The sequence below is a fragment of the Zootoca vivipara genome, chromosome 10 (assembly GCF_963506605.1).
Source record: "Zootoca vivipara chromosome 10, rZooViv1.1, whole genome shotgun sequence".
NCBI classification, from domain to species: domain Eukaryota; kingdom Metazoa; phylum Chordata; class Lepidosauria; order Squamata; family Lacertidae; genus Zootoca; species Zootoca vivipara.
Window position 1 is genome coordinate 48,598,954 of NC_083285.1, and position 14,800 is coordinate 48,613,753.

Here is a 14,800-nt window from a genome sequence, read left to right on the forward strand (position 1 = left end):
CCATTGTAATTTCCCACAAGGCTCCCAACACAGTGCCGGTTTGAGGCATTGTGGGAAATTAAAATGGTGGCACCCCAGCCCTCACTACTTTAATATCTCACAGAGCCTTGAATTGATGATATCTCAGGGTCATTGTGGGAAATTACAATGGTGGTTCCCAGACTCAATCCATCTGGTGCCCAGCACAGCCGTCTATGGTGGGCTCTTTCACTTGCTGTGGCCCAAGCGGTTGCCTAACAATGCCATGTGCTGATGCCAAGCCTGGAGAGTCCACACAAGCAAAGGAAAATGGGAAAACATCACAAACATGCTGTGTATATAAACATCCACAACCTATCTTTTTGAATAAAAAAATTCCTTCAGTAGCACCTTAAAGACCAACTAAGTTTATATTTTGGTATGAGCTTTCGTGTGCATGCACACTTCTTCAGATAACGTATCTGAAGAAGTGTGCATGCACACGAAAGCTCATACCAAAATATAAACTTAGTTGGTCTTTAAGGTGCTACTGAAGGAATTTTTTTATTTTGCTTCGACTCAGACCAACACGGCTACCTACCTGTAACTATCTTTTTGAAGAAATACACAAGAGAAACAAATTCATCCTTCTGGATTTTTTTTTAAAGAAAGAAATGAAAACAAATAACAGTTGAACTATTGGTAAGGGGAGGAAAACTTGCGGAGGGGAACAGAGCAGGATCTGTGAGAGACCTTTGCTATGAACCTTCTGTGACTCACATCCCCCATGCACAACAGACTACACACACACACACACACACGGTTGCCAGATCAGGAGCATCCCAGACCCTGAACTTTCAGGGCCAAAACCTGACACCTAGGGGTGGCCTCCAGCGATGTCATTGGACGGGTCCTGGTAATGAAGGTTAATTGGGAGAGGAGGAGAGCAGACTTACCCCCGAGTGTCTATGCTATAATTTGTGGCCGGCTCCTGCTGAGCTGAAGCTCCTTCTAAGCTGCACTTTTGTTTTATTATGTATTTTGTGTTCTCGTTTTGTATTTTTATGTTGTGAACCAACCTGTGCTCTTTGGGCAGTATACAGATTTTATAAATAAGAATACAATCTTCTTAGTAAATTTTTGTTATGAAAGACACTCTCACAAACCAGGAGGTTCAAGTCCTCCTCCACTTGCCACATGGAGGGGCCCTGGAGGTCTGGCTACCCTACATACTACAATCCCTACATACTGCAATCTCATTCTGCTGAGGAACATGTTTGCATTAAGCAGTCACATGTAGAAGGCCCATTTTAAAGCTCTTTCCCATCTTGCAGAGACCCTGTCTCCTGAGCACTGGATTTATGCATCTACTCACACTTTCTCTTCTTTTATTGTATTGTCCATTAACAATAGGTTTTCTGGGTGGTGTATATTTTAAAAAAACAAAGCAAGCTAAAACAACACCATGAGACTAAAACCAACAACAGAGAAAACAGTAAGGGTCAAGGTCTAAAAAGCCACTCAACCATGCTTTTAAAGTTGAAATGGGAAAGACCTCTGCAATTGACCCCAGCCATGAGATGTCTTAATTCACTCTCTCGCACACATGCACACACACACACATTTCGGCATCCTACGGGTCATTTCCCCCCTAACCTTTAAGATATGGGAAGATCTGGTTCAGGCAAGTTACAGTTATGAACAAGTCTGTTTAGAGGGGGACACTTTGCCAATCCCAAAATAACAGAGCTTTGTTTAGAGAACAAAAGCCAACCTTTTATTGGAACCATCTAATTTTTTCTCCCCCTGTAGTGACAGTCTAGAGTGCAATACTGACAAGTGAAAAGCGTTTGATCATCACCTCTTTGCTCAAAAACGGAATCCTATTCTCTTTTCCGCTCACGGCAAACAAGACAGATGAGAACTGCAAAGAAAAGAATTCAATTTATTCTTCCCATGGTATATTTTCCTGATCTCTGTCAAAACAGCGCCATAGATAAAAAACAGTGCACTGCATCATAAATAGTTCACTTGTTGCCTACTCAGTTGGGCATCCCATAAGTAAAAAGAAACTAACAGTATGCAAACTTTGCAGGGCTGTTCACTGACAGAACTATTCTTACTCCCTGCTAATTTGTAATGAATAAACTATAATTGCCTGTTTAAAACAATTTCCAGACAATATTCTACTCATCGTATCACAATTTGCCATCTCACTAATTGATAACTGATGAGAGTTTCAATAAGGAATGAAGAAAATATATAATTTACCTTAAAAATCATTGTAAACAATTAAAATTATTAGTAGGACTGGAAAGACACTTGTAGTTTAACATTGGACTATGGTTGTAATGGAATTGGATTAATAGAGAGGATGCAGGAAGGGGAAAAAATTAATGTAAGGACCCACAAAGGGAAGGAGGGAAGTCCATGGGAATTTATGGAATTCTCTTTTTGTTTTGGTTGTTCGACAATTGCTTGTAAATTTCAAAATCTGAATATTGAATAATTTTTTAAAAAAAGCAATTTGCAATCACACAGAACAATTTCTACCGGATAAGAGAGTGTTCCACTCCAGTTCATTTTTGAATTTTTGTTTATACAGGTTTGTTTTTAACTGCCTGCAAGTTCACACTTTAATGCAAACTTCCCAAATCTGCACCTTCCAAAATGACACACAAAGCAAACCAAAGTTCTCCTTTGAAATTCACACTTCTCCAATTTTTGAGGCAGTTCTCCATCCAAAAGAATGCATATGAAAAAGACACTAAACTGTGGAAAGTCCATGCAAAAATATGCATATGAGTGAAAATAACATACAAAAATGTGTTCCATCTGGGGAAAACCACTTACAAAAAAAATGCACATACTGTACTAGCAAAACTGCATTAAATATATATATATATATCAGGAAGAATGCATTTGAATACTTTGTGAATTTTCATGCAGGTTTTTTCATTCAACAATTCACAAACATATGCCAAAATAGGATGAACCAAATTTAAGACAGGAAAAATGGGAAATGAAAATTGATGGATTTGTCCATTCCTATTGCCTGCAACTATAAAACATCAGGAAAAAGGACTGGTGAATCTCTGCCCCGGCTGTGTAAAGTTTTCTGCATAATTCAGAAAAGAAGAGTGGGTTTGTTTGTCTGCTTACACAATGGAGCACTCCCCAATCCCCAGCTCCCTGCAGCCTGGCACAGGCATGGCACAACTTACTCTCAACACCAGGACTCTGCTGCCTCATTCTGCTGATTGTGCCTCTGCACATACTATGCATTTAAAGCACGTTCTCTCCCGCAAAGCATTCTGGGCACTGTAGTTCATTAAGGGATGCTGGGAATTGTAACTCTGCGAGGGGTAAACTACAGTCCCCAGAGTTATTTGAGGGAAAGAATGTGTTTTGAAAGTGCTTTAATGGAATAGTCTGTACACAACCTGAGTTTGCAAGGAGTTTACTGGTCTCAGTCCTCTCACAGACACTGTCAAGCAATACGTTGAGGAACAGAGGGTGCCAAAATCTGAAGTGGGCCAAAGTCAGCTGACAAAGACAGGGTGCAGCACTGAAAGGGGCTCTCTCGCTCTCTTCTCAAGGTTCTTTGCTGCGGCTCAGTCGAGGTGCCAGTCAGCACCTGTGAACCAGCTTCACCAAATGAAATGGAGCTGCCTCCTGTGACTTATGAAGCTGCCGTTTCATATCACGCCTTTGGAAACATTCCCTGTGGCAGCAGCATCACCAGAACAATGTCTTTCTCCAATGATACTTGAACATTTGCTTGAGGGCATTGGAATTTCCTGATTATGATTTACTTCGCCTTTAGGCCCCCTCATCCCTTTCATCCAGACTCTGTATATGATGGGCTGCACCGCTCAAATAATGTGGTATCTGGTATCCTCCTTAGTGACGTGGTGCTAAGTCAAAGTGCCAGCATGTGCTACACCCCTCAGCCACTACAAAATAGGTCTTTGGATCAGGTTCTGCTTACCAAGTTTGCCACAAGTTGGCCCACTGGGCACCACGCTCCTGCAGACGGCATGTCACGTCCCCAGGACGCATGCATGCCATGCCCCAGCCTGCTCTCCGCTCCCGGTGCCAGAGCATGAAGCTCCGCTACTGCTTGAAGTACCAGTCTCTTTCAGTGCTGTACAATTACTGAGATCAGTGGTGTGTGGTCAGGGGACTAGGCTAGTCCCCTCAATGTTCCTGACACATTAGATCTTCCCAAGGGTGGGTGGGGGGCACGATGCTTGTGTGCATGTCAACCGCCCTCCCCAATCGCCCTTGCAAGCAGGTACCTCTGGCCCACACTGCTCCCCTAAGAAAAATTTCACCGCATGGCACTGACTGGGATAACAGATGTGAAGAGCTCTGAGCACTTGAAATGCTGTTCTTTAACTAGGGCTATTTAGGGGTTTGACTAAATGACCCTCGGTGTCCAACTCTACAATTTTATGATTCTACTCTTTATTTTTTCCTGAGCTGGAAACTCAAAATCCACTAATCATTTTCAACATGTTGGGCTACGTGTTACAATAATATTAGCCAATTATGGTAAGTTAATCTTCATAAATCATTGGATTTGAAAAACACATTAATTCATTGTTTTTCTGATCTGTTCTCAATAAAAATTCTCAAATAGTTCTCAAGGAAAAAACAGAAAAAACACATTCTTTAATTGCTTTAGCACCCACCATAGAGGCTCGACCTTAGAAGGTTTCGATATGAGATTGTAGAAATGCTTCTTCTAAGACGGTGCTTGCTACCTACGGTCTGTGTAAATACTTTTATAAAAAATCTACATTGTTTTTTAAAAGCTGCAGCCCAATTAATTGGGGACATATTTTCAATTAACCAATTTAAAATCGTTTGGTCCATCTAACCATTCAGCCGACTAGCCACTGCAGCCTTAAATAATATTACTACCGATTGTATTTATCATGGAATGCAGACGGATCATCTCTCATCTATCTTGATGCCAAACAAGGAAATGCCAAGTATGAAGAAAAAATGATATAAACATCATGTCTGGCAAAGTAGAGATTTGAAAATTTTGCTCTCTACAAGATACATTCACATTTCTTTCAGTCACAGACTTTAAATATTATGCATGTACATATATATTTAATCGACTCTAGCTGTCCCTTTCGAGGCTGATGCTATAACACACGGCATCATATATGGTATTCTGATAAAATTGCTCCTTTGTAGGGCATTCAGTTTTGTGCAGGTATTTTAGAGCACAGGAATCCACCTTAAATGAGAGTCCCTGCTGTCATTTCATATTTGCAATGGGAACCTAGAAATGTTGCAATAGTTCAGAACATGGTGCTGGTTCACTCATTAGGATACGGTAGGAATAAGAAACCTCTAGGTGTTGTTCTACTGCAACTCCCATTACCCCTGACCATTGGCCATTCTGGCAGGGGCTGATGGGAGCTGGACTCACCCAACATCTACCCTTGTCTCTGCCTTATGGGAAGAAACCAACGATCATGTCTTCAGTTGCAGGATGTTCTTTGTTTTGGAGCACATGTCATGGATGGAACATGGCATTAGGGGTAGGGAGTATGCAGCATATTCACACCCCTTCCCAATCATTTTGCTGGTGCCTTCTCTGACGGTTGGGTTGAGCACAGGTGCCAACTTTGCAGGAAGCCAGGGAGGACACTGGGCAAAAGATACAGAGAAATGAGAAAGGAGAATGGTGTCGCAAGGAGTATTGTACATGCAAGGGGGTCCCTGCAGAAAGAACAAAATCTGAGCACTGTGGGGGTCAAATTCGACGTTGTGGTTGCCATACCATCTGCCATACCATCTCCAAAGGACTTGGTTTCCCCATCAGACTCATTGTGTGCATCACTCATTTCGTTGCAGTTTCCTTTAATGGGAGGTTGGGAGGTGGTTGTAATGCTCTGAAGTGTCTGGCTTAATATTTAAGGGTGGAGAGACTGAGTGAGGCAGTCCACTTCTCCTCCTTCCCCATGCCCGTCATTTTGGAAGTGCACATGTGTGATGTTTTAATACATTCTCAAAGGTGAAAGCCTCACCGACCTTGCGTCCCTGTGGACAAACGTTGGGCCTTCATCTGTGTGTGATCGTCGGCAGAAAAGTGTGTCTTACAGATCAGAGAACCACAAGGTTTTGCCGTATATATTTCAAGGGAGGGTCCCCCTGAGCCCCTTAAACCCATTCCTGTTTCAATGTTTCCAATTATTTGCACACATTCTTCACTAGTGGAACATTCAGTAATGACATTAGGGACAGAGACACAAACTCCTGCAAGGAATACACAGGAAACATTTTCTTTGTCCACACAGTGTTGCATCTTGGCTCCTAACAAGGAATCTATTGTGTTCTTAAATAAGCATAAATAACATAGAAGGCTGAGATTTATGAAGAATGCAAAAGGAAAAGAATTCATCAGGACACAAATAATACCCCCCACGCGCCCCGCACCAAACAGTGTCGCAGTTACTAGTTACATCTAGAGCTACAGCCGCCGCAGTTTTCTAATCCTGCAAACAGAGCTGTCCCTTCTTACCGACAATTTAAATAATAGATTTCCAACTATGCTGCTCGCAGCATCATTCAAAAAAAGAAGAAAATATTAACTTACAAAATAACCCATTCTTCATATGTAATTGTGACAAATAAAAATCTTAAATATAACAGGTTTCATATTCTTTCCCCCGCTTTTTCTCCCTTTTCTCTGGCTCTCCACCTCATTCCAATTTCAGGTAGCTTGGCATTGAGTAATTGAACATTAAAAAATCAAGTTTGTAGACTTCATACAGCTGTGTTTGGTGCTCCGAACTGATGTTCTGGAAGAACTCTGTAGTCATTTCGTCAGTAGTTCTTGTAGACTTTGCATAGGTGGGGAACTTGAGATAGTTTCCTACTCCTGCAAGTTGAAGAATGTAGTTGGAATCCTCTTCGAGTGTCTCGTATTTCCCTATGAGATCATAATGGATGTGGCAGGGATGGCAGAGAGAGTATACAGTCTGCCAATGTTCATTGAATGGCTCCTCTCTTTGGGTGTGAGGGTCTATGAGATAAGCCACAAACTCCTCAAATTTCACATCATCGCCTTTATGTAGGGCTTCCTGGGTTGCATTTTTCCTTTGGCGCTTAACAATTTTGGTTCCATATCTCTTATGAAAGGAGGTGTTGTACTTCTGGGTGAATTTGTTTCTGTAGGCTGACACCAGTCTCTCGAAAGGCTCGCGGACAAACAGGAACTTCATGTAGTTTTTCAAGCGGTGGTTGATCTCTGGGATGCTGTATTGGTTGAGCGTCTTCAAGTTTGACGAGACATGGGCTTCGTTAGCTGGTATCTCCATTGGGTCGCTGTACTTGCCCCTCCCGTTCAAAACCATCATGACCCTCTTCCAATTGGTGCAGGCCACTTTGGGTACGTAGCAGTAGATCAACTCATGATCCTCATCAACCACCAAATGCTTGAGGTCGTTGGGTGTTAGCACACGACGTTTTCTGCTAGACATGCTGTTGGCTCGGCATGTATCCGTGACTTGATCCCTCCGGATCTGATGAAGGATTGCCGTGCTGGATAATTCCAACTGCGTAAGGAAAGAACAAAAGTGGATAACTCAGTACAGTTTGCAAACACTTGCTGCCATCTTGGGCAGAAATACAAAACCTACTTCTATACACAAATTCCTCTGATGTATTAACAACACAGCAACACACAAGGCTGCAGAGCCTTTGCTGGTCTTTGTTAGTATTGTGGTCTGGCAAGGGACCAACCCTGCGCTAAAACATCCTGCATATAAGAATTGCCTTCCTGGGTAAGATTAAAAGTCAATCCTGTCCAACATTCTAACAGTGACCAGCTGGATGCTCACAAAATAGTAATGGAGAAGGCAGCCAACCCCTGATGCCTCAGAATCTGGAGGTCTCATCCCTAGCTATCATAATCGTGGCTATTATCATAGGCATGATCTGCAGGGACAGCGGTCAGTCGCACAGAATCACTAAGGTTGAAGAATTTGGATGCAAGCAGACATAATGTACAAGGTTTTCCATTCCACTCAAGCATTGAAGAACGACACATGTATATCCTAATACCAAATGTATTTTCAGTGTACTTTGTCTGAAACATCTTAACTCTCGTAGTTATATATAGAAAATGAAGTTCTTTCTGCTCCTGCAGTCAAACTCATTTCTACGGAAGAGCAGAACTCAGGCTGACCTTTGCTGCGGAGACACAGCAGGAGGCCGGGAGTTTCAAAAAGCCTTCGAAAATGAACACAGTATGTACTCTTGCTGCTGATGTCTGTCTCACTCTAGGATTAATTGTCTTGGCTTCCTCATTGGCTGTGACCTTGGCAAGTGAAATAAAATGTGTGAACACCTCGGCTATTCTCAGAGAAGGACAGGCAGTCAAAAGTGCTTTCTTGAAGCTTTCTTTCTTTGCTATTGATGGTGGCCTCTTATTGCCAACCAAATCAATAAGAGGTCAAGGGCAGGAAGACTTTTAACAGGTAGTTTTTTGTTGTACAGCACTCAAAAGAATGCTTCCTTGCACTGACGTCCTTTGTTGTGGCTATACATTTATTAAGGATTCAGTAATGTAAGCGGGACCCAGGTGGCGCTGTGGGTTAAAGGTCAGCGGTTCGAATCCCTGTGACGGGGTGAGCTCCCGTTGCTCGGTCCCAGCTCCTGCCAACCTAGCAGTTCGAAAGCACGTCAAAATGCAAGTAGATGAATAGGAAACGCTACAGCGGGAAGGTAAACGGCGTTTCCATGTGCTGCTCTGGTTCGCCAGAAGTGGCTTTGTCATGCTGGCCACATGACCTGGAAGCTATACGCCGGCTCCCTCGGCCAATAATGCAAGATGAGCGCGCAACCCCAGAGTCGGTCACGACTGGACCTAATGGTCAGGGGTCCCTTTACCTTTTTAATGTAAAGAGTCATCCGCTTTCAAAGAATGGGGAGAATTATAGGAGAATTAAGAGCTGCAGGGCTCAAACCAGGACATAGGAATGTAAGATGAACCTGCTGGATCAGTCCAATGGTCCATCTGGTCCAGGGTCCTGTTCACACGGTGGCCAACCAGATGCCCGTGGGAAGCCCGAAAACAGGACACAAGTGCAACAGCATCCTGCCCACCTGTGATTCCCAATGACTGGTATTCCTCCGACAGTGGAGGTACAACATAGCCATTGTGGCTAGTAGCTACTGATAGCCTTGAAGGAACCTTGAGAATCAGGCACCCAGTCATTATGCTCTACCAAGGGCTAGTGAGAGAGGAGAATCACAGCCTACTGCCTATTTGTACTCTTTCCCGCTGTACCTGGCCTGCCTTGGCACCAGTACCTGGCTGGGCAGTTGTGATGGTGGGGTGGGGTGGGGGGCTACTACCCTACCCTACCCTGAAGACCTCTTTTCTCATGGGCCAATGAGCTTCACATGGCTTGGAGCCACCATTTAAAATTTTCGCAATGCCCTGGAGCAACACTAAATCAGGAATGCTCCAGGGCATTGTGGGAAACTACTCAAGGGAACATCCTCCCACTGCTCACTGGAGCTTGCAATCCGCCACAGGGTAAGTCCACCAAGTCTCATGATCTTCTCATGAGGATCCCCCTCAATCCTAGAGCCATTTGCCCATTGTTAGAAAGCTATGATTAGTGGTGTTCTGAGTATTTTTATTCCTAGACTAAGATACACCCTTGTAGGGGGGGATTGAAAGTGTGAAGCTGCTCTAAGACAAAGGCAGATGAGTCATTTGTTTACTCTTCTTATCCTCAGCTCTGGGGCAAGAAGACTGAAAGTGGGAGGGAGGCAGCAAGACAGCACAGTATAATTGAAAGTGTTGGTGAGGCGAGAGAGAAGGCTTATAGCAGGGTAGCTAATGTGGTGCTTTCCAGTTGTTGTTGGACTACAAGACCCATCAGCCCCAGCTAGTATGGTCCATTGCTAGAGATGATGAGAGCTGTAGTCCAACAATATCTGGAAGGGTCCATGTTGCCTACCAGTATCATACAGCAAAGCTATATTTATCCATATTTATCTCCAAGACAGATATATAAGGCGCAGTGCAGATTGAGAAATATGATGATGATGATGATGATGATGATGATGATGATGATGATGACTAGTCTACTATCCTTCATCCAAAGATCCACTAGCTGTGTATAAACACTCTGGACTGGCTACACATTATCCCCTCTGGTCAGGTCATCTCTCTCCCTCTGAACATTCAACAATCCATTTGAATGATTTTAGGTCAGAAATTGAGCCCATTCCATGTGAGGCCTTTAAACACAGTCATCAAGGGCTGCACCTCAGCCACCAAGGATGCTACCACCCTTTTTCTTCACACAGCATCTAGATTCAGGCCAGTCTCCTGAATTAACCCAAATTGCAATAGAAACTAAGTTTACCCGTATCACTGAACCTTGTGGATGAAAAGGTTCTCCTCCCCAAGATTGGTTCAGATGCCATGAGACATTGGATAAGAACATTTTCCTAGCCAACTAACAGGCTTGCAGGCTGCAACCTTGAATGCCTTAGGCCCCAATCCCTTTAGTCCTCAAAAGACAGGGCAGCTACAGTTTCTCCTGCTTTCCCTATGTCCTGGTCTTCCTTTCATCTGCCTTCCACCCCTCCCCTGCACAAAATGAGCAAACACACAACATTCTGTCACATATTAATGGATTAACTAGTCAGTGAGTTTTATTGCCTTAGCTTTAAATTGTCAGCATCTTCAAACACTGCTAAATGGTATCCACCAATAATCTGATGGATAAAGCAATTTTAGGACACTTTGCAATTATTGGAAGTCTTCAGAGGAAGAACCTTCCATAATGGTGGATTGTCAGGAACACACCTCTGCAAGCTTTTAGCTATCTGAACTTGCAACTCTGTAGTTGAGCCCAGGCTATTAACTGGATTTTACCCAGCTCTCTAGCAGGGTTCCTAACACAGGTTCGCATAAAAGTTTCTTATAGACCAAGTGAAGAAAGGGAAAGATTCTGGCTTAAGGGAAAGTTGCACAGTTCAGCTTAATGCATTATGTGTATGTTTTAGGCAGGGATACGAGATGAACAGGATTAATCTGCTTTACGGTTGGAAGGCTATCCTAAACACGTGAATATTCCAAAAATCTGTCTGAATTACCATGGGAAGAAGATACAAAGGACACTTTGTCTGTGACAAACTGAAAGATCTGGAATGACTAAAGATCATATAATAGAGGAAGCTTTCCTATACCAGATGTTGATACTGACCACTAAAAATTGCCAGTCATGTGGAAAATATGCCCTGTTATCTCTACCATCTGTAGTGGAACTTGAAACTAATAACATTTCCAATCTCTAAGTCAATAAACTTATAATCACAGAGTTCTCCTCCCAGCCCTAATGACATGCTTTCATTCAGAAAAAAGAGCAAAACATTAAATTTAATGTAGCTCTTATTTTTAAATTATTGGCTGCATATGTTGAATGCAACTCAGATGCCGATTTAAGAGAAGCAAAATGTTATTTGCCAGGAGATAACTGAATACAGATACCAGAATATGTAAAAATTGCTCAGCAGTCAATAGGTAAACCGTTTAGAGGTTTTCTACTGAGTGAGTAGTTTACAAATATTAAAAGGAGAATGTGGGTTTTCCCCTTAAATCTCTTGATATTCTAAATTCACGGAATCAGCGTTGGAAAGGACCTGGTGGGGGTTATCTAAAATGGGTCCTATTCATGTTACATTTACAGCACATTTAAATCACATGACTTCCCTCAAATAATCCCAGGCATTGTGGTTTACCCCTCACAGAGCAACACCTCCCAGCATCCTTCACAAATGACAGCTCCCAGGATTCTTTGAGGGAAGCTATGTGCTTTAAATCTATCATGTGGGCGTTAGAGTTGAGAGAAGCGTTGAAGGCCATCTACAATACCCCCCCCTTTGCAGGATCTACAGTATAGGATGGAGCTACAACATCCCTGATACATACAGCTTTGAGTCTTCTTAAATAACCTTAAGTGGAGAAAAGCCCACCAGCTCCTGAACCTACCTTGTCTACAGTCGTACCTCGGGTTACGAACTCCACAAACCTGGAAGTATTTTTGCCACGCGTGAGGTCTGTGCATGCGCAGAAGCAGCGTGCGCAGTTTGCACATGCGCAAAATGGTGCTTCGGGTTACGACCATTTCGTGTTATGAACTGCATCCCGGAACGGATCGTGTTCGTAACCCGAGGTACCACTGTACTGCCAAGCAGCTCTTACCATTGAGCTGAAACGTTCAGCTGAAACTCACTTCCCTGCAATTTCCACCCATTGGTTCTTATCCTGCCATCTGGAACAACAGGGAACAATTTTCTCCATCTTCAGTGTGATGGAGCTCTTCAAATATTTAAAGACAGCTATCATGTCTCACTTTAATATTCACTTCTTGGCAAAACTACCCAGCTCTTTTTACTGCTTCTTATAGGACTTTTTTTTACCAGACGCCCCACAAGCCTGGTTGCCCTTCTCTGAATATGCTCCAGTTTGTCAATGTCATTTCTTAAAATAGGTAGCGGTGGGATTCAGGCTCATTGACTCAAGAAGCAATAGTGAACAGCAAGCAAGTAAACACATATTCTTGCCAGGGGCCATGCTGTGGGTGACCTAAATCAGGACGTGCCTGTTCATGTGTCTCGTTTCTACAAGCCAGTGTCAATTTGGGAGTGCTGAAATCATCAGCATTGCCATCATCATGACATTTATTACTCTCCCTTTACCAGCAGGTCCCAGGGCACGTTACAACAATTTATAATTAAAAATAGTTAAAATAGATTACAACTCCAGGAATTGGATGGGCCCTGAAAACACCCTGAAATGCATTCAGGGGAGTGGAGAGAAGACATTGCTCTCACATCACCAGGACTTGCTTCAACCCAGCTTTGGCATATTTTTCAGTGCATGGCAAGCAGAGACATGGATGTTTGCCGAAAGACACACAAAGGTGGTTTAACAAGCTTGAAACACCTACAAAGTATACAATAATGCACTTTTAAAAATTGAGAATAAAAACAAAAACTAAACTTAAGCAACAACAGTCCTGAAAGAGCTCTGTGTACGCGAAGGACTTTGGCCTAGGTGAACCAATCCACGTAAAGAATAAATTTATCAGCTTCTTCAGACAAAAATGGTGAAGTTGGGGCTGAGGAGAAGTGGCACAGAATGTATTCCACTTCAGCTATGAATGTATTATCCTACTCCCTTTTAAAAACGTTGCTAGCCTGATGAACAGCCTTTATCCATCAAAAATCCTCAGATGTTTTGTCTGGGGGCTGAGAGACGCCCACTCCCACATTCACTTTGAATTTTTGCCTGGGCGGAATTTTGATAGTGACTCTAATTTCAATCTTTTCATTTCTTCCTATGTAAATGTACACTGGAAGTCCAAAGTTTGCATGTTTGCATTGGTACATGTTGGCTGTACAAACAAACAACAATAACAACAACACACTATTTTATAATCTCTTCTTTATGAAGATCAACTTAGCAACAATTTCTTCATGTGACTCACAGAAGGCAGGACGCCTAATTAATCACCCAACTCAGCCCCATTTATTAAGTAGATGTATAGGAAGTTGTTTCTTTTAAAGTCTCTTGACATTTACAAATGCCTCTCAAAATTGAAAAAGAATATCTGGTTATATTTCCCACAGTGTTGGAGGACATCATGGACTTTGGATGTCAGTTGCAATATACAGCCTATTAACTGTGTTAGCTCACAAAAGACCATACCAAAAGTGATTTGTAGGCCTTTTCTTTCTCTCTGTGTGGTTCTCTAACAATATTTTTCATTCAAAATGAGTGTTTTAAACAGTTGGACATGTTTTGTGATGCAAATGTCCAAGAAACCTTTCACTACTCAACGAGTTTCCCCACATTTGCAAATAAATTTAGTTTGCATGCTTGGGAGGTGGTTTTCTGTAGAAACTCTCCATGCTCATGTGGCTCCTTCTCATAGTCTGAAGGGTTTCAACACCTGCACCAATTGTCCATGAGGCCATCCAGCCAGGGTTGCCAGACTCAATAGAGGACAGGACTTCTGCGCCTTTAATTGTCCTGCTCTCTTTTGAGTCTGGCAACCTTAAAGAGAAACCAGCAGACCCTTTGTTTAATTTCCACTGGTCTAGGAATTCTCCAAAGGACAATACAGATGCAGCAGTCAAATCTCTTAAAAAAAACAGAAGCCAGATAAGGGGATGTGCACCAGCTTCTCTAGCTCCCATCATCCCAGCCAACATGAGCAAAAGTCAGGGATGATGAGATCTAGAGTCTAAGCAACATCTGGAGGGCCACAGGTTAGTCATCCCAGACTTAGGTTATTTTACTCTAATTGTCTTGCAAACTTACCCCTGGGCTACAATCAGTGAGTTTCCTTTCCAGCTTAATTAGTAATCTTGTTGTATTGTTATGCTGCATTTTGTTGCCTGTATTTTTAATTCAATTTCAAATAGAATCCTGTGCAAATTCCATGCAGCTGCTGGAATCTAATTTATTTACAGCTGCCCTCTTTGCTCATGCTGAGGTTTCATTTAACCTTGATCTTGGAAGAGCAAGACTCTTCTATTCCCATTTGTAACTGCCACTCACTAATGTGCATGGGAGGTAATTGACCTAGGATACCCTTTATTCATAGGCTTAATGGCAGAAAATTGGGAGCCATACAGCAACATTTTGCACCTCCCTTCAGATATATCTAGAGACCCTCACTAACATGCCCCACATTAAACACTAGTAGTCATGTTAAAATTTAATTACAATATGGCTTGACAGCAAATCCTTTTAGGCTAAAACAGCATTGCAATAAGGCTA

At 42.5% G+C, this 14,800-nt stretch overlaps 1 protein-coding gene across 4 annotated transcripts in view; it reads right to left on the reverse strand.

Annotated features, from left to right (window-relative positions):
- Positions 1-502: 502 nt before the first annotated feature.
- Positions 503-14,800, reverse strand: part of CHST11 (carbohydrate sulfotransferase 11) — a 184,454-nt gene continuing 170,156 nt past the window's right edge. For 2 of the 4 annotated variants that reach the window (XM_060279896.1, XM_035126809.2), the window contains exon 4: positions 503-7,541. In XM_060279896.1, coding sequence (XP_060135879.1) covers positions 6,687-7,541 — 855 coding nt within the window. In that variant the 3' untranslated portion in view covers positions 503-6,686. The remainder of the gene's footprint in view (positions 7,542-14,800) is intronic. The other 2 variants (XM_035126811.2, XM_035126810.2) reach the window with 1 other exon arrangement.